Source organism: Tachysurus vachellii, chromosome 1 (genome assembly GCF_030014155.1).
Source record: "Tachysurus vachellii isolate PV-2020 chromosome 1, HZAU_Pvac_v1, whole genome shotgun sequence".
Taxonomy (NCBI): Eukaryota; Metazoa; Chordata; class Actinopteri; order Siluriformes; family Bagridae; genus Tachysurus; species Tachysurus vachellii.
In genome coordinates this window covers 17,555,828-17,575,562 of record NC_083460.1, presented here as the reverse complement: position 1 = coordinate 17,575,562, position 19,735 = coordinate 17,555,828, and the positions used below count along the sequence as shown (strand labels likewise).

Below are 19,735 nucleotides of genomic sequence, written 5' to 3'. Positions count from 1 at the left end.
TACATATAGCTGCTGTTTAAAATTCTAACATCTGAGGCATTTTATTTTATTTAGTATTTATAGGAGGTTTTATAGCAGTTTTTACAGTTTAGTACACGAAAAGGAAATATTAAATTAAACAGTATTTTGTCATAGAACAATTGTTTAAAATGTTACTGAAATGGACTCATCCTGTAGTTATATATTTATTTGTTTAGTCATCTGTAGTTTTCTCTTACACTGGGTATACAGGCAATAATAAAAGCGTACATGAAAGACCCAAATACAGTTAGATTTACAGTTTGTGTGATTACAGCCAACTCTGATTACATTTATAAGCACAGAAGAGCAGATAATGAATAATATCCAACCTCATATGAAGGTATTTAACATAATAGAATTAAATTTAAGATTGCCACAAAACACTAGTTTCAGAATATGTAAAGTTTTACAACTGAACACTTGGTCAGTGCTTAAAATCCAGTGATCATTTTGGTATTTTTTTATACGTTGAAGCAGGAAGTCCTAACCTTATCACCAGAAAGTCCCAGAGTCTCAGTGCTAAACATCCCTGCACCAGTCCAGGTACAATCTCAGCTTCTGTACCACATGTAGTAGCCTTTATGTTCAAGTAAATCATGCCATACGAAGAAGCCGCACGACTTTGCTGGGACGTGACACCTGATTGGTCCATCCGGGGGGAAAACATATGCAGAATGAATTCATTAAACCGAACCTGTAACTGGACTCGGTTTAAAGGAGATCAAGTGTAGAAATCAAACATCACTGTGACCTGAAAAACGCAGCCGTGTACAGTGACGAAGCTCCTCTGATGAGATTAAATGTGAGATCATATCGTTTGTCTTTTATTGTTTGTTCATGCCTCATGAATCTGTTTCTGATATCGCCTGGAGATCACATGAGCTCGTGTCGGGAAGGTGGTCTGCCACAAAGGGCCGGTTGGTGTAGATGTCATCCACAGGGAGCAGGAATGTGACCGTCTTCTCTTTGGCTCTGAAACATTAATGAAACTGTATGTTTAAACCCAAACGGGGTTCACGTAACCTGGAAGTTATTGAAAGAGATTTCATTAGATAATAAATTAGTCCAGGTTATTAAATGATAAAACACCTGAATCTGAACATACTAAGAACATAAATCAAGTTCCTGTATGCAAATGTTACTTAACGAAATTGTATTGAAAACATGACTGAATACAGTCTACAGTCGTCAGCCGTCTCTCTCACCTGGCTTTGTTGACACAATGCTGAAGCTTGCGCCGGTTTGCTGATTTGCCGTCTGCTTTGTCTCTGTCTTCTGTAGTCGTATTGCTGAGTCCGCAAGCGCCTCCTCGCAGTCTGGCCCAGTCGCTGTCGCTACGAGATTTATTTGAGCTCACACTCTCACAGGGCACATGAATGGCATTTGATGATATGGAATACCTCCGGACAGTCATGATCATATTTTCTGTTGGAGAACATTTTGCTTAAGTTTTTAAACCATATAAGCAGCATTTATTCATCAAAGTTCAGATCATATTATATAGGAATAGTTATTACAATCTATTACTTCTGCATTACCTTCATCAGAGGTCACTCCATTATTTTTTATACCACAGTGTTGTAGAATACTGTACACTATTCTGATTGGGCAGAAGATGTCGGTTTAATTTCTCCACCTCGGACAGTGGAGCTTCTGGTCTCAAGCAGATCAAGAGTAAGCATGCTTGATCTATCATAGTCAACTACGTGAAACCATCAAACAATGTATAGTCCATCTTTCTTCTATAACTACATGACGATGTACCATGTTGTCTCATGAAATCATAAATATCTGCCTCACTGTTTGGTTTGGTTATAGCATGACACTGTGTGATAATCCTTCACTTCTCTGATGTATGCCTCCATTTGGTTTCCTCTGAAGTTCCTGGATATTTCAGCCCAAAACCTGGTTGATCCCTCAATGAGTTTCTCACACCTTGTTAGACATAACTGTAGGTCATTCTGTTTTGTAATTCTAATATCAATTTAAGGGTGCTAATAATTTTGTAGAAAAACTGCATTACATTTTTTTTGGTGTCATGAATTCTGGATGCTAGCGTATAAACTCACTATCCACTTTAATAGGAACACCTGCATTCTGGTTCGTTCCTGCGGTGACCCAGTCATCCAATCATGTGGAGCAGCATCAGGCAAAAAAACGCATCCGATACGCATCAAGAGCTTTATGTTTATGTTAACCATCAGAATGAGGAAAAAGTGTGATATTTGTGATCATTTGTGCCATGGTTATATTGCTGATCTCTTTTTCACACATGAAAATCTCTAGAGTTTACACAGAATACTGTACAAAAAACAAAAAACTTTGACAGAGGGTGGAAATATCTTCTTGATCAGAGGTCAGGGGAAAATGCCAGATTGTTTTGAGCTTCCAGGAAGAATATACAGTAGCATCTTATATAATCACTCTTTACAACTGTGATGAGCAAAAAAGCATCTCATTCTGAATCTGAGACTATCATGTACTGTTCAAAATAAAGGAGTAAGGAAGAACCAAAAAGAGGTTTTTGCAGTGAAACATTTTTTTCTCTATAAAGCATTTTAATAGTCTAATAGAGTAAAAGAACTTTTACTCAAATATAATAAATCTATTGTGCAATGTAACAGTTGGATGGATGTTAAAGGTTCCTCATCACAGAACCATTCACCCTGACAAAGAACCATTTAAGAACTTCAACGTAGGTTGAGAAACAGACTCAGCGAACACGGACAGTTGGAAAATCACCTGGACTTCTTTTTTCCAGTCTAAAGCTGTTCGCGCACCCCAAAGAAACGCTGTGCACCGCTTTACCTTTGTACTGGTTCTCCAGCGCCGGCACCGACACGTTCCGTCTCAGGTTGGCGTGGTTCTCCGTGGTTCCTTCTCTCCGTTGAGAGCCGGTGGGTGGTGTTTTGCTGAGTTGCCCGCGCAGCGCCTTGTTCTCCGTCTCCAGCTTCCTGATGTCATCCTGTAGCTGCTGGATGACGCGCGCAAGGCCGCGGCCGCTCTCCATGTTGCGCTCGGACTCCGCCGGTAACGCGCTCGCTTCCTTTTTGCTTCCTTCTCACCGCACCGCCGCGTCCATTTCACTCGTTCCTTATTGTGATCACGCTCGTTTTGTCCATTCAAATCTCGGCCGCGATCTTGTACCGGAGAGATTATGTCGCCTTTCACCGCTTGTACAGCTCAGAGGCTTCGGGTGATCGGCCTTGTGGGACTCAGGGCCATGTTTAATTCATTGGCTGTATAAAGTTACGGAGCCTTTTCTTATTTGTTTTGAGAAACTTCGCGGGGATGTGAAATTGTCACCTAAAGCACGTGTGGATTAACGGGAGGATACGCAGAGTTTCCTGCACAACACAAGAGGAAGACGCATGAAAGTTTCATCACGCGCAGATAAAACGTGGCGATAAACCGAATGCGTCATGCGCACTTCTCAGGGCCCTAAAATATTCATCAGGTCTTTCAGCGTAAAGCAAGCAACAACGAATATAAGGAGAAATTTTAAGACAAAAATAATAATTAGTAAAAACTTTCGGGATCTTTTCTACTGCAGGAAATCCCTAAAATCTATGATCAGTTTATAGATCCATACTGGGCAGTTATACTGGTCTGTACTGGTCTGTGCAGTAAGGCATCAGCAGCTGACCTTCTGTCATTTAAGCAGTGTGTGAAGTGTGATCTCTGTTTTCACAGCAACTGATTTTAATGAATAACAGCAGATCAAAAGGTTATCTAATATACAAACACATGCAAGACAACGTCATGTACTCACAGAAAGATTGATTATATATTTTCATATATTTTAAGGTTACAAATTTCTTCTCAATGATTGCTTAATGTACATCAATCTCTCTCTCTCTCTCTCTCCCTCTCTCTCTCTCTCTCTCTCTCTCTCTCTCTCTCTCAATCTATCTACCTATCTACATTATATGGCCAAAGGTTTATAGACTGACCCTCACACCTATTGCGGTTCTTATACAAACCGTTGCCACAAAGGTGAGAGGACACAATTCTCCAGAATGACTTTTTATGCTGCCACATTAAGATTTCCCTAAACTACGAGGCCTTCTAAGAGGGTTGGAGCTGAAGATTTAGTGTGGTTTGTGGAGAACCCTGACCTCAACACAATTCAGATTACCGGACTCATTTCAGATGCACTGGAACACCAGTTTATACCAGTTTAAGTCTCGTATCCAAGGAACTTTATGTACAAATTGTAGTTGAATACATTTTGCATGTCCAACACTTAAAGCACATCCACAACACAACATGAAAACATATCCATTCAGTCCCCCATGTTATTAACACTAATGTAAATTAGATAGCGAGGACAAAACAAACACAATAAACTTGCAAATGTGTACCGAAGAAGGCACGTAATTGCCTGCAATTAGCACTTATTTCTTTGTTCCAGCAAATTGGTTGAATATGAATTGGGGAGGTTTAACACAGGTTAAATGTGCTGATTTGTGATGACAAGATTGTGATGTAAAAAGGATTAGTGCATTTGATAAATAATCATCAAATAAGATGAGACAAACAGGGGGCAAAATGTACAGGATAGGTAGAGGTGAGGTCACACAGCTTACTAAAAGATCTTCAGACCTTTCTTGTGTGCTTTCCATTTTATATGATGAATATGCAAATCTCAGATCTCAACTAGAACAGCAGATTATCTTCATGCCTTTTGATTTGAATTATAGTTTGCGATATGAAATCTTACACGTCTTTTTCTCTGTTAGAAGCCATTCGGTTTGTATTAACATTAACGTGTTTGTTTACTGTAAATGTTACCTCATGGGCATAATGGGCTCTACACTAGGTGCCTCATAGATGACCCGATATGCTGATTACTATTCAAGAGTTTGTTCATATTATGATGAATGAAATAAAGTACCAACATGTTTGCCATTGTTTTGAATCGGGCTGAAAGATGCGCTGGCAACAAGAGACACCTGATTCCCCTGCGTTTTCCCCACTGATGATGAATCATGCATGGCTCTGTCTGTGGGAGAGAGAAACTCTATCAGCTTACTGTCCGTGCTAGAGGAGCGTACAGTGTGTGTCAGTGTGTCTCTGTGTGTGTGTGGATTGGCATGTATGGAAATCATAATCTAGTTTATGGTGTGCAGGTAAATGTTGTATGTCAGGATTATGAGATCCATGTTCATCTTCCCTGAGCACTAAACCAGACTAAACACGACCCCCAGATCGATAGATTTGATCTTGACAGTTTTTAGTTTTTACTACAGAGCTTTCAAAGAATGCCTTAAACCCATTCCGGTGTAATTCATTCTATACACACACTCAGACCAGTTTATCAGGAGTAACCTAATTAGAAATAAACTGCTGTGTTAGTGATCACAGGGGCACTTAACCTGCTTCAGTGGGCCGTCCTGTCGCATACACCGCAGCATAAATTAATGAAAAGGAACTCGGCTCCACGGCTCGTCCGTAGCCGGTAATTATACCACCGAAATGGAAAAAGAGTTTAGAGTCGCTAGTCTATAAGATTTCAGGTAGAGGGCAAAGGTATCGATTGCACAAATCTGCAACATCTACTTGGCTCTTTGGAGTGCTTTGTATGTTTGCCAGACGCATCACAGCATAATCTGTAATCTGAAACTGACTGACGGCGTAATTTTACTGAATGACAGCAGGGAAGCAATAATGTAAATATCTGGACATATGTAAACTAAGGGAAATTCAAAACAGGTGAATGTATAAGCTGTGGGAATCCAGTGGTAATAATCCTATAGTAAAACCTGTGGCTTCTTCATAGCCTCTGTGTTGTCAGAGTGCCGTCTCCATCAAAGCCCAGGTGACCTCTTTGATGGACTCAGCTTTGAAGTCACTATTTAAATGGAGTGAAGCCTCTTGATTAATAAAAATGAGAAGCAAAAGATTAAAAATTAAATTTTAAAGTCAAATATTTGAAATATTTACATTTCAAATATTATAGAGTCAGATCCTATCCTATCAATGTGTGTGTGTGTGTGTGTAGGGGAAATGGTATCTTAGTGTTTAAGGTGTTAGATGACCTGTTGTAAGGTTATGAGTTCAAACTCCAGGGCCACCAAGCTGCCACTCCTGGGCCCCCGAGCAAAAACCTCGATTGCTCAGCTGTATAAATAAGATAAAAGTATGATGCTCCAGATAAGGATGTCTGCCAAACCATCAACAACCACAATGTATGTAAACGTACAGACTTTTGCACTTCACATTCTAAATCTTCTACAAGAAAATAATCAAATTATCTTTACCATCCTGAACTACTTCTTCTTCTAATAGTAATAGTGCAATTTCGCAACATTCATTCATTTTCTACCGCTTATCCGAACTACCTCGGGTCACGGGGAGCCTGTGCCTATCTCAGGCGTCATCGGGCATCAAGGCAGGATACACCCTGGACGGAGTGCCAACCCATCGCAGGGCACACACACACTCTCATTCACTCACGCAATCACACACTACGGACAATTTTCCAGAGATGCCAATCAACCTACCATGCATGTCTTTGGACCGGGGGAGGAAACCGGAGTACCCGGAGGAAACCCCCGAGGCACGGGGAGAACATGCAAACTCCACACACACAAGGTGGAGGCGGGAATCGAACCCCCAACCCTGGAGGTGTGAGGCGAACGTGCTAACCACTAAGCCACCGTGCCCCCCAATTTCACAACAATCAGAATTTATTATTAAAAAAAGAATGTGTTCAATTTTGTTTGTTTGTCTTGTTCCATGTGTCTTGTTCAATGTGTCCCCACCCTATACTTTACCCGTCCCACCTCTGCACATCTGTTCCTCATGTCTTCCCAATTACCTTCCCTATTTAACCCTGTGGTCCTGCGTATGTTTTTTGCTGGGTTCTTGTCCTTGTAAGCCACCTGTTTCTTGGATTTGTTCTGTTCTATGCTTTTGTTTTTGTTGTAGTTTCTCTACGTTTTTTTTCTTCCCTCATGTTTCCCTCTGTTTGCTTGGCCTAGTTTCTTTAATAAAACCCTTGTTACCTGCCATCCCTGCATTCAGGTCTGATTTTCCTCACCGGTTTTCTGACAGTAAGAAGCTTGGTTGAAAAAATTCAACAGGGTTTATACTGTATAAAATGTGATTTCTGATTTTTCTCAATGAAAAAAATCACAATCACAAACTCCATGATTCAAATATCATGTGATTTGAATACAAATTATTTTTTTTTGCAGTACCAGGAAACAAAAGGCTTTTATCACCTGATTTTCTGAAGCCGTGACAGATATCCTGCAGGCAGATTCGCCAGGCGACTAAAAAGCCCAGCAATTATCTATAATTACGCCATCTCTGGAAAAGGTGGAGGAAACAAACAGCACGCAGACGGATAATAGCCGCACATGAAGCGTCTCGAATGCGACATTGAGATGGAAAATTGGTTGAGGTGGCCTGACTAATAAAGATGTAAATTACAGGTTTGATCCTAGATCAGTTACAGCATCAGGAAAAACCTGTGTCTATAAACAGATAGTGGGAAACATTAGAAGGGGAAAATACTTATTTTCTCTTTAGTATCATTTTTTAAAAAAGAAAAGAAAAGAAACAACGGAGACTCGATGAGGATGTAAACTTAGAAAAAACTTTTTCGATGTTTTGTAGTACATTAATCATCCAATTGTTTACTAGACTTTCTTTATATCAAATATACATTGTAAAAAAAATGATAGTTTTTCAGTAAATGCAATAATTTATTCAAGCAAACATAAAAGGCAAATTTCATTGAATGTTTCTTTAATTTATCAAAACAACAGAGATCATATATTGTTTTTTATATATATATATATATATAAAACAAAACATTTTAAATATTAATAATTCTTATATACAAATTTAAAACAGTACATGACATAACACGTTTTGTGTCATAAAAACGTTATAAAACAGTAAATTTCCGTTTCCAAAATTTGAGAGTTGCGAGATTTGTGAATGTTAGGATACAATTTTGCTATGTTGAGCAGATCTACATTCAACACAAACTAGAGGTGTGTTCAACAAGACAACATTGGGATACACTAGAAAAAATGCGACATGATAATAATGATACCCTTAAATTCCTAAAACAGCCAATAATCTATTGAGTAAATGTTAAAAATGTTCACGATCGGATTTAGTGATTTAAAGCCCTCTAATAAGATAGTAAGAAAGTCTTGTGTAGTTGAACACACCTCGAGCTAATTAAGGTCACTGTATTCTAGAGGAACAGGGTCTAGGAGAGAAGGCATATGTGAATTTCAGTGTATATAAGAGGAGTGTGTCTGTGTGTGCATGTATGTGTGGTAGTACAGGAAAAAAAATAAAAAAGTCAGACCGTGTCCTTCACAACCAAATAACAGAGCAGCTGTCTGGTCTGAATCATCCACAGGACCGTAACCTTTTCCGTGTCTTGCTCTTCCTGAACTTTTCTCCTGCTTTTATTTATCAGTTCATAAAGTTCCTCTCAATGTTCTCAAGGTTTATATTGAGAGTAACACTGTCAAGGTTAAAAAAAAGAATATCTCATGGACGCTGAGTGGCAGCTCAGAAGGCGTTGGGTCGATCGATCACCGACTGTCGTCCATGTGGGATCTTTACATGCCGAAGAGATAAAAATATATATAAATATTCAAGGAATATTCTATGTGTATGTATTCACATATACTGTAAATTGCCAGAAAAAGCAGACTCAGCAATGTGTTTTGTGTAGCCTTTAAAGGTGGGGTCTCCGATGTTTGAAAGCCAGTGTTGACATAAAATCACCAAAACAAACACGTCCCTAACCCAAATGGGTCCCACCCCTGTATTGATAGCTCCGCCCACACATACATACGTAACCCAGGCAACTAATGGAAAGAAATGTGTCTATCATAGCTGAAGGGAAGAACAATACGATTGCAGATGACAAACAAGCAAAAATGACACACAAGCATAATCATGCAAAGGACGGCATATATTAGTTCTGTATAACAAAGCAAAACCAACGTTAGTCACTTATTGAGAAGGATAAAAGCGCCTCGGCGTCTTAAGTAAAGTTTGCCGCATATTCACAGATTGGTTTCCCGAGTCAATAACTCCTGAGCTAAACGCTGTTACTAGCAAAATGCGGTTGTAGCTGCCTCTCTACATTACTACGATAGTAAAGAGGTGTTATTTGTGTAGTAACAGTGTTTAGCTCAGGAGTTATTGACTCAGGAAACTCCAATCTGTGAATATGCGGCCAACTTCCCGCTCCTTCAGTTCTCTCCAGCGCTGGAAAGCTGATCCTATATTAACACGGGTCCTACTTCTTACCTTATCGTAAGCCTTTCTTCGCTTTCTTTCTTTGTTTTTATCCTCCATGTCAATGTTAAAACCACTTTCTGCTAATGTCACACATGCGCACTGAACACTCTCCGCCCATATTGACAAGACCCGCCCCTTTCTGCTCATTGGCTACACGTTTGTTTTGATTTTTGTTTAGTTTGTTGGCCCTACGCAGTTTTCTGAAGCATTTCTCAAACAACGGAGACCCCACCTTTAACATACTTACTAAGTAAACACAGAGTATCAGGATCGGCTAAATGAACTGCTGAACTATTAGGTGTCTTCTAAACAAGATCACAGACCTGTTCGTTCATAATGGCCGAGAGCTCGTTCAGCATGTCTTTGTAGTGAGCTCTCATTTCCTCCTGGTACTCCAGCTGGTCTTCCTTTATCAGCCGCTCGTTCACATCCAGAGCCTGACCACACGCGTCTGCAAACTGCCTGCAAAGAGAAACACACTGGGATTATACTGAGATTATAGTACAAGGTCCAGAATCCTATCATCAACTAGCATTAAAATATAAAACAATTTTGAACCCAATCACCTTCTTCATTCGTCATCGTCGTCTGTGTGGTTTGTTAGGACATGTGAGAATATTACGCTCAAGTGTGTAATAGGATTTAGAAAAGAAAACAGATCAAGAACATCTAAGTGAGGTAGACTATGTCCAAGTAGACTTTTGTGAGGTTTGATTTCTATTAGAAGGAGAATTGACTCTGAACCGACTTGATGAGTGAAATCTAAGCCAGAGCTGTACGAGTGCAATCTAAGGACAGAGCTGTAGAACTGCAGATGTGTTCTGAATATCTGCTCCAACATTTCTATATGATATAATTTTTAAATAATTATAATAAAAAGCAATTATTTAGACACACTTGGCAAAAGTATATGTTCTGATTTACTTGTTATTCTTAGATATTCAACTATATAAGAATGTCTGCGTGTAAAATTGATCACGTCTAATCCATGACCATCTTCACCTCACGTCCCAGTTCACTCTACATGACGTATTAAGTAAGAACAATAAGCGGAAGGATACCTGAAGATCTCTTTGAGCAACTTGACCTGGTTGTCTGGGTATTTCTTTGCATTTTTCTCCTCCAAAAATGCTCGAGCGTAGGCCATAGGTCCTGCGTTTACCTGCAGAAAAAAATTTAAAAGACCTCAAAACACCATAAAATTCTCTTTTCTAATGAATCCAAAATTGTAAAATGATCTGTAAGATCGGCTCACAACTTTATATTAATTTATGTTAATTGTTTCTATACTAAGTACCGTATATTATAGTACTGTATCACAATCATTCTCATTGTGCTGATGTTTTTAGGGGGAGACATTTATTTAGCCTTTTCTGAAGGATTCTCTAATGCTTTAATCAGATGATCCTGGCTTTCAATAGACTCGGTTGTTTGTTCATGTTTTGAATGAAAGTCTGCACCCATACCGGCTGTTTCAAGGCTGTTACCCCTGCTGGAAGACATTCTTACCCCACCTTAGAAAAAAGTAGATATATATGTATGCACATGTACTTACCTTCACACTGACACTGCCCTGAAGCTTGAGCTGCAGACGGATCATGTCCACCTCGTCCATCCTGCAGAGCTGGTTGAGTTCAGACACTTTGCGACTCATCTCATCGATGGCCACCTCGATGGGGTTCATCTCTGTGCTCTGTTGCTTCACCACCTGGATCCGTTTCTTCAGGTACGGAAACATGGAGCTCGCTAGTCACAGAGGAACAGCAGAGAAAAATAATACAATAATTGTATATTATATATATATAACACCTTGACATACCATGATTTTTTCCATCATTGCTATACACTTGTCTTTTAATTCAATTAAATTTTATTTGTACATTTTTCAAACCGAGCCCGAACAGATCTCTGACCCTTTCTCTTAAAAAGCAAATAATATACAAAAAAAAAAGACAAAGACTTTAAACAGATGGATGAGATCAGCTGGGAGGAAATAGAAAGCTTGACAGTTTTCACTACAAAAAGCTGCTTTAATAATGTATTCGAGTTTAAAAGCACTTTTTTCTTATCTACTAGTTCCATAAGAAAGCAGTGGATATTGTGAGAATCCTCACTGGTCAGAATGGTGCGCCTTTTGCACTGTTCCTCCACGTCGCCGTGCTTCTTGCCGGAAAGAGTAAAGGGTGTCTCGAAGACGAAGTGACAGATGTTGTGATTCCTCTCGAAGTCCGTCTTCTTTTCCTGTTGCTCCTTCTCGTCGCAGTACGGCACCACGTACGTGACCTGAATGTAGGCGAATTTAGGATCCAGGTCTTTGGGATTCACCTGGACCAAAACAAACATGGCAGCAAAGACAAGGTTTTTAAAGCAACCAACAGTTTTCAGAAGAGAAATATACACAAGTGATGGGAGGAGCAGGACAAGGCACCTTGTTGGAGTCTTGGATCATTTTGACGTTGTCTGCTCCGAACTTATCGGAGTAAAGTTTGAGGAGCCGCTGAGAAATCTCTGAAAGTCCTGTGAGCTTCGGCTCTTTGTAGATAAACTCCTTACTTTCCTCCTCTTCGAAGAATCCCTATAAGACAGACCACTGTTAGTCCTGTTATCAGTTCTTTATGTCGTGTGATCCTGATTTAAATCTTGGTATACACTGCCCTCGTGTGGCAGCATTGTTAATAACTGTCTATCTTGCATTAGGCTTCTTCACCATGATGGAGCAACACAAAATGGCCAAAAAGGTCCCTTACATGGGCAAAAAGATAAAGCAGTTAAAACAACTGCAAGACATCGCTATTAGTTAGGATGTAATGACTGAAACAGTATGAGTTAAACCACCCAAACACTCAGATACCTCTGTTTCAACTGACAGACTAGACTGAACTTTAGTATAGATAAAACTGCCATCGTTATACCATATACCACATACTCTGAGTTAGGCATAGACATAAGGGTGACTTATGGGAGTAAATACAACACAATACGGTGTTACACACCATACATTAATATGTATGTATGTAAAAATATGTTCAAGATTAGCTGTGTAGGAGAAAGAGGAATGGTTAAGTTGTTTAGAGCAGAAGAACGGGAAGAAAGTGTCAAAGTGAACAAAACAAAGCAAACTTACCGCTGCCTGACACAGAAAACCAAAAAAAGAAGAAGAGAGCAGACGAAGGGTTTAAAGAAACTGATGTGAGAGCTGATCCTGCGAGATGATTCTCAAATGACACATTTAAGGGCATTTTTTAAAAATTATTATTTGCTTTGGTTGTTTTTGTTCAGTAAAACCAACAAAGCTACATTACTCTGACAGGAATATGTCATTTTTTTCAGATTGGAGTCATAAACAGTGCTGCAAGTTTGAATCCTTTTGACGCATCTTTTCACGTGACTCACCTGTCCGTAGAAAGCCACGCGGTAGTATCGACCGAACAGACGCTTCTCAGCGTTTACGACCTCGTTCACTTTCAGATATGAGCGGTGAATGTCATAGTACAGTTCAGACAGCCTCTGTAGACACACACACAGACACGACGTGTTCAGTAAATAAAGCAACAATTTCTCAGTAAGAATCTCACCCACAGGCCAGAGACTCACCTTGAAATCTCGTCTCTTCTCATAAACGGCGATGACGGGTTTATTGATATCTGCTATGAGCTCGTACCTTTCAGATTTCCACAGATAATCCACACACAGTTCAAGCTGCTCTACCAGTGTGTCCTATAAATCAGACATCCAAAAGACATCCGTAATAGTATTAATACAATACCTTTATCCCACAGTGCTGCTGAAAACCAGTGACTGAGTTGGTTCAATACCTCAGTGTAAGGTGTATCATGGGTTCCAGTGTCCTCCTTCATGGCTCCTTCTTCCTGCACATTGGGGGTGATGTTCATAAATGCAGGCCAGCCCATACTGAACGAGGCTGCAGTTCCCAAGCAGGAAAAAACACAGAAAGCAAAATCAAAAGGATTATTTACTTAGATATCTGCTCATGACTATGTGCTTATTTATACTCCAACCATCTAAACAGTCCTACAGGCAGAACTCTGTCAATCCAACCATCTGTTCACTTACATTCAGACATCACCAGGTTTTATCAATATTTGGTGCACATGTGATTTGTGATTAGCATGCACTCACAATTCACACAACGACTGAACAGCAGATGTTTGTGAGCGACAGTCGACGCACTTTCGTTCACATCCACTATTTCACAATTATTTTATTTTTTTAATTAAGAGTCTACTGCATACCAAGCTAGATTTACTAGTGGAACGCAGTCCGGATGTCGACGTAAGGACTAAAAATACTGCAGCAGAATTGATCAGTATAAACTGTACAGTATATTCACAGGTGGTTTTTATTTGAAGCTAGGCCATCGGATATGAAGAGCAAAGAATAAAGAATAGCAGTGTTCATTAACATGAGGAACATTTGGGGAAGTCATGGTTTATGGGGAAGTCGTGGCCTAATGGTTAGTGAGTCTGACTCCTAACCCTAATGTTGTGGGTTCGAGTCTCGGGCCAGCATTACCACGACTGAGGTGCCCTTGAGCAGGGCACCGAACCCCCCCCAACTGCTCCCCGGGTGCCGCAGCATAAATGGCTGCCCACTGCTCCGGGTGTGTGTTCATTGCTGTGTGTGTGTTCACTGCTGTGTGTGTGCACTTTGAATGGGTTAAATGCAGAGAACGAATTCTGAGTATGGGTCACCATACTTAGACATATGTCACGTCACTTTCACTTTTTCACATTTACTTTCACTTTAACACATTAATTAATTCATTCATTCATTCTTATTAAGTGCTTTATCCTGGTCAAAGTTTCTGAGAAATAAGTCATTTGTTTGTTAATTATTTTGATCTAAAATCTCACTAAGTGTGAAAATACAGAAGTAGGAGGGATTGGGAATAAAATAAAACACACACATGTACATGTATATTACAGCGTCTCTGGCACCAACTGTGAACTGTCTTGTTTATAGCAATGAATGAAACCTAGCATTAATAATTAAGCATTAAAAGTTGACTGATGTCATTTATCCATACCTTTATAAACAAGGAACTTTCACTGAACCTGTTATATTCTACCTGGGAACAATAGTATAACGATCCTAAACCTAACAGCATTCGTTGCCGAGCCTTTTACAAGCTTTTGAGCCTCAGGACTTGCCATTAAATATTAAAAAAGTTCACAGTGAAGAGTATCTGTTAGATCTTAGTCCAGGAGATCCAGCACATTCAACACCACTAGAGTAAAGAGTTTTAAAGACATGGTAAGTGGAGGAACACTCACTTTCTCCTTCTTGAGGGGTTAGTAAAGGGCAACAGTTAATTACATTTGCGTCCTCTGTGCCCAAGCTTGAGATCCGTGCCTTTTCAGGCTTCCAGTAACCTGTGATTGCAAAGGGGCAGGAGGGTAGTTTAACATAGGTTCACTTCTGTCGCTCAGGCTCTTAGCTACTCAGTTTCAGCACATGCTTCTACAGGCGAATATGGGGAGAAAGCAGAAGCATGCACGGAAGCTGTGGCACTCGTTCTCATTCATGCACAAGGACAAACACTTAGCCGGACAATCGTTAGAGCTACAAGGCCAAGGGAAGCCACGAAGATGAACCTTTTCCAGGCGACTGTCAGCAATGTTTTACGTAAAAAGCGAAGCACGGAGAAAGAGAAGAAAGTAGTTATAATGAGGAAAAGACATCTAGTGATTTCTAAGACATGGCACAGATGTTCCAGCTCAAATATCTCCAAGCTTACTGCTGAGAAGAACAAAAACACAGTGCTGCGCATGCAAGGTGCAACAGGCAATGCATGGAGGTTTGTGTCCAGCAGGGGGCACTCACCTCTCCTCTTCAGTGACTCTGCGATGAGGGCAGAGATATGGATGTAGCACATGGAAGCCTGAAACATACAGCGTCGAGACATTTTTTTTCTTTCCTTCTCATATTCTGTGTATAGTAAGTAAGTCTTTATAACCCACTCACCTCAGACAGGTCTCCATTGCGGACGTGGATCTTGGCCATGCTTTCTAGCCAGGTGCGTCGCAGCTCCGGGGTGCTGGCATACGAGTTGGCAAGACTGTATTGCAAGTCTACCAGCATCTCCGGGTCCTTCTCATGCTCCTTCATTTGTGACGTGGCCATCAGGACGGTACGGATCCGCTTTGTCAAGTCCTTCACCTCAGCTGGGAACGTCGTGTTCTGAAAGGAAACAAGAAGAAAATTACTAAAATAAACAGAATCATATCTGAAGAGAAGCGTGTAAAGTAACTTACTTTAAGAGGCACATCACCATTGGCAAAGTTGTTGATTATTGCCAGAGACTGCTGGAAACGTGAGCCTCCAATACCTGCATCTGCAATCAGCTGACTCACAGCTTTAATGACCTGCAAGATTAAAAATATGGGAATAAATACAGCCAGCACATGCTCGAGGATGCTCAGTAAAACTCCTAATAATCTCAGTTCACCAAATTTCTATACATATGTGTCTAATATACAGTACGTATCTAAAACCTCTATACTGTAGAATATTTTAATAACCTATTGATTATCTTCAGAAAATAAATCGTTCAAGACCCTGCCTAAAAACACCAGATTTTATCTATCTATGTCAAGTCAAGAAGCGTTTATTGTCATTTCAACCATATATAGCTGTTGCAGTACACAGTGACATGAGACAACGTTTCTCCAGGATCAGGGTGCTACATAAAACAAAGACAGGGCTATAAGGACTTAGTAAGTTAGTCCTAGCCACATAAAGTGCAAACTGGTGTAAACAGTGCAGGACAAGAGAGACAAGACAAAAGACAGTGCAGACAAAAAATTACTAGACAATACAAAAAAAGACAATACACAAAAGACTTTAAACAAAAACAACATCTATCTATCTATCTATCTATCTATCTATCTATCTATCTATCTATCTATCTATCTATTTCCAGGATGCATGTGAAATCCTGTATATATAAGAAACACCTCTTTGATAAATGAGTACTTAATTACAGCAGTAAAGCTCAAAGTACGTCTGGCACAGAGCCTAATTAACATCTGCAGGAGTCCAAACCCCCACCAACAGTCTATCAGCATGCTAAACTCAACAAGAGCATGCGAGATAAACCCGTTGAAGCAACGAGAACCAGATGATTGATTGATGAGCCAGTAATGCTTTACTAAACTGGCAAACAATGATTCTGAAAGTGACAAAGCAGTTCTTTACATCTGTCACCCAGATGAAAAAAAACTCAGACACTTCCCTCTGCTTTTCTGTTAAAAAGGAAGACGGGATTAAATATGGCTGTCGAGCGTTAAAGCAGACGGACCTGGAGGTGAGAACGGACGATACATTTGCCCTTGGTGAACTCAAAATTCTTCCTCATGAGGAAGTAGAGAAGGGCAGCGGCCTCGGTCTGTGTGCTACTGGAGCGATGGTTACAGCATTTCAGAATCTCATAGCACAGACAGCCACACAGGTCGGCCTTCCCCTGGAAAAACACACAGGGGAACTACAGAGAGAGAGAGAGAGAGAGAGAGAGAGAGAGAGAGAAAGAAAGAGACAGACAGAGAAAGAGAGACAGACAGACAGAGAGAGAGTAAGAGAGAGAGTAAGAGAGAGAGAGAGTGACAGAGACAGACAGACAGACAGAGAGAGGCGGACAAAGAGACAGAGAAAGAGAGAGAGAGGTCCATATAAAATTTATTACAAATTCAGAATCCCAGACTGTTATAATGAAGATAAATGAGTCGGTAATAAGACCAAAATTTGGTATAACAAATTAACAAATGAGCGATGCAGGTAAGATGTGTGTGTGTGTGTGTGGGTTTGCGTGCACGTACCTTCTGTATGAAGAGGCGCAGTGCAGCAAAGACGTGTCTAAGAGTGGTAGTGGACTGATTGATTTGGAAGAAGAGCAGGTAGGTGTCGAATACTTTCTTCATCAAAGAGTTCTGACCTTCATCCTGCAGCAGCTGTTTCTGTACAGGAGTGGAAATAATAGAATATGAATATAAGACATAAAAATGGGCAAAACATTACTTAATAGAAGAAACAATACATCAGAAAATATTTCTGATTAAATAATATGCCAAATATGTATGAGCCAAAACTATTCTCAAACACATGAGGAATATTTTAAATAAATGCAAACTGTCATTCTTTATAATAAAAAAAGTATTATTTAGATTTTTGTTCTCGGTTCCCAGGAACTCTGTTGTTGCTTTTTTCCATGTCATCTCGTGCTATGTTATAAATATTACATGTAAAATCCTTTTGTCATCCAACACCATGAGAAGGAACAAAGATCTTTTAAAACAAAAACAGACAGACGGTTGGTGACCCACACAAATCAGGTACAACTGAACATATTAAAAATAAAGTGAATAGAAATATTGTTAAACACAATAAGGAGCAGAACAAAAAAGGTGTTGAAACAGACAGGAATTGGACATATTCTATGTCTTATTCTTTATTATGAGGCTCCTCATTTTCATTAAGGGTGCCAATAATTCTGGAGAATTTTTCTATCAATATTGTAATAAAACTACCTCTTCATCCTATCAAACGTGATGCTTCATCATGCTTTGGATGTTTCATAAAAATAATTAATAAGAAATACACGAAGCAGTGCACTAACACCCACGTTGTTCTTGCTTTGTCCACCAGATGGCACTACTGTATAAAAAAAGCTTTGAGGTTTTCTGCTTTACAAATAAACACCCAGCTACCAGGTCACTGATTAAAGTAGATCAGCTACAGAATGCATGAGCGTCTGCTGACCTTGTGGTGCTGCACAAATAGTTCCAGGACATCGAGTACCGTGAGGGACACTTCAGTGGACAGATTGGCTTCGACGTCTGTTGGGTTGAAGTTGTCGTTCTCAGATGCATTTCCATCTAATACAAGCACACAGACAATTAGCATATAAAGCTGCACATGAGCTTCAACATTATGTGAAAATATAAAAAGACTGTAATTGCTCTATTTAAATATACAGTATACTTACTAACGCTTGAAGTTTTTAGACCTTTATTTTTCTCCATGAATAAAATGTAAGGTATTTAATGGTAAACTGGCTAAACTGGTGTCATTACCTGTTTCCATCATCTGCAGCAGTTTAGGGTTAGTAAGGGCATTCTTGCCCCGAAGAATGGGCATGGTGTGGGAACGAGCGTGTCTGTGCCCATCCTGACCTGACAGCATCCTGATATTCGAGAATAAAAAATATAGAATGGGTTATAACCTTTAGGGATCCACATCATTTCACCCTTAAAAGCATAAACGCTAACAAAACTAGCATATATCTCTGTGATAAACTTTTCTCCTTCATTGTTAGTTTACTTATTATTATTTTTCCTTTTTATGAACCACGGCATTATGTTTCATTTGTCAAAAGGCTACTGCAGTTAATAAAGACATGGATTTTTTTTTAGCATATTAGCTGTTTTATTATAAACAGGGGGTTTATTTACACACAAAAAGGAATACATAGAGACCTTCCATTCACAGACTACCACAGACAGCGGGTCGAATGAGACGGCCATGCTGGATACAGACAAAATGGCTGCCAGTTTGTGTCACAGCAGAACACTGTTATATTATAGGATATGATATTGGTACCGCATCACATCACATCATGAAATTGTGATGGAAAAATGATGAACTGAGATGTCTTCACACTGGACAAATGACGGATGCATGAGCTATTTTCACAATTAATTCTGTACCTTAAGTTACGTTAGCATTAAAGGTTACAAAATTGGATTTCGCTAGGCTACGAAATAAAAGTTATAATTGGGAATAAAAGGTTGAAATGTCACCCACACGTGACACCCAATCACCCTTTTCTCACATTTCTTCAAGAATCAATACTATTGCAATTCGTTTTAGGGCGAGGCTGAGATAAGATCGATAAAACTCACATCTGCTGGTAGATAACAGGAACATGCTAATAAGGCTAACATTTTCTGACTTTGTGGGAAAAAAAATGTAAGGCGTAGGGATCGATATATGTGCTGTGTGCGCTGAGAATAAAATCATTTATATTGGACATGCCCATGGCTATTTGTGTGAAAAAACACAGTTTCTGTTTGATTTGATGCTAAAAGGAACATGCTAATAAGAACATGTGTTCCGTATAAAAGCCTGGCTTTTTTTTCTGAAAAACAGGGCTGAAGATCACTGTATCAAAACATTATTATTCTATTTTGTATAACAGTCTGTTATAACAGAAACCTTTGCTAGATTTGTTGATCGCAGGAACATGCTAATGATGCTAACAAAGTAAAAGACTGGCTCTATTTATAACAATAATAATAATAATAATAATAATAATAATAATAATGATTATAATAATAAGTTTAGAGCATGGTTTGTAGCTTTATCTGTAATAATGAACGTCTACTAGATTTGTACCCAACTTTTTTACCTACAG

General features: G+C 39.5%; 2 protein-coding genes across 4 annotated transcripts in view; both read right to left on the bottom strand.

Moving 5' to 3' along the window:
* Nucleotides 1-70: 70 nt before the first annotated feature.
* Nucleotides 71-3,572, bottom strand: LOC132849156 (putative coiled-coil domain-containing protein 195). The gene is made up of 3 exons (XM_060875391.1): nucleotides 2,830-3,572; nucleotides 1,227-1,446; nucleotides 71-993 (listed from the first exon to the last, which is right to left on the bottom strand). Exons 1-3 carry the CDS (start codon nucleotides 3,029-3,031, stop codon nucleotides 864-866), a joined length of 552 nt encoding a protein of 183 aa, XP_060731374.1. The 5' UTR covers nucleotides 3,032-3,572; the 3' UTR covers nucleotides 71-863.
* A 4,302-nt stretch (nucleotides 3,573-7,874) lies between these two features.
* dock10 (dedicator of cytokinesis 10) overlaps nucleotides 7,875-19,735 on the bottom strand; it is an 85,143-nt gene continuing 73,282 nt past the window's right edge. For all 3 annotated transcript variants that reach the window (XM_060875295.1, XM_060875303.1, XM_060875312.1), the window contains exons 40-56: nucleotides 18,396-18,505; nucleotides 18,082-18,197; nucleotides 17,142-17,279; nucleotides 16,628-16,810; nucleotides 15,582-15,692; nucleotides 15,292-15,507; nucleotides 15,151-15,208; nucleotides 14,601-14,699; nucleotides 13,122-13,228; nucleotides 12,901-13,023; nucleotides 12,700-12,813; nucleotides 11,735-11,881; nucleotides 11,421-11,631; nucleotides 10,862-11,052; nucleotides 10,368-10,468; nucleotides 9,630-9,768; nucleotides 7,875-8,613 (exon numbers count right to left, since the gene is read on the bottom strand). In XM_060875295.1, the coding sequence (XP_060731278.1) occupies nucleotides 8,566-8,613; nucleotides 9,630-9,768; nucleotides 10,368-10,468; nucleotides 10,862-11,052; nucleotides 11,421-11,631; nucleotides 11,735-11,881; nucleotides 12,700-12,813; nucleotides 12,901-13,023; nucleotides 13,122-13,228; nucleotides 14,601-14,699; nucleotides 15,151-15,208; nucleotides 15,292-15,507; nucleotides 15,582-15,692; nucleotides 16,628-16,810; nucleotides 17,142-17,279; nucleotides 18,082-18,197; nucleotides 18,396-18,505 (2,212 nt within the window). In that variant the 3' untranslated portion in view covers nucleotides 7,875-8,565. The remainder of the gene's footprint in view (nucleotides 8,614-9,629; nucleotides 9,769-10,367; nucleotides 10,469-10,861; nucleotides 11,053-11,420; nucleotides 11,632-11,734; nucleotides 11,882-12,699; nucleotides 12,814-12,900; nucleotides 13,024-13,121; nucleotides 13,229-14,600; nucleotides 14,700-15,150; nucleotides 15,209-15,291; nucleotides 15,508-15,581; nucleotides 15,693-16,627; nucleotides 16,811-17,141; nucleotides 17,280-18,081; nucleotides 18,198-18,395; nucleotides 18,506-19,735) is intronic.

Excerpts from the sequence above, each read along its gene's own strand:
- LOC132849156 (XM_060875391.1), bottom strand. The coding sequence starts at position 3,031 with ATGGAGAGCGGCCGCGGCCTTGCGCGCGTCATCCAGCAGCTACAGGAT. Across the intron at positions 1,447-2,829 it reads GCTGGAGAACCAGTACAAAG|AAAATATGATCATGACTGTC; the intron begins GTAAAGCGGTGC and ends GTTCTCCAACAG. Across the intron at positions 994-1,226 it reads CATTGTGTCAACAAAGCCAG|AGCCAAAGAGAAGACGGTCA; the intron begins GTGAGAGAGACG and ends TTAATGTTTCAG.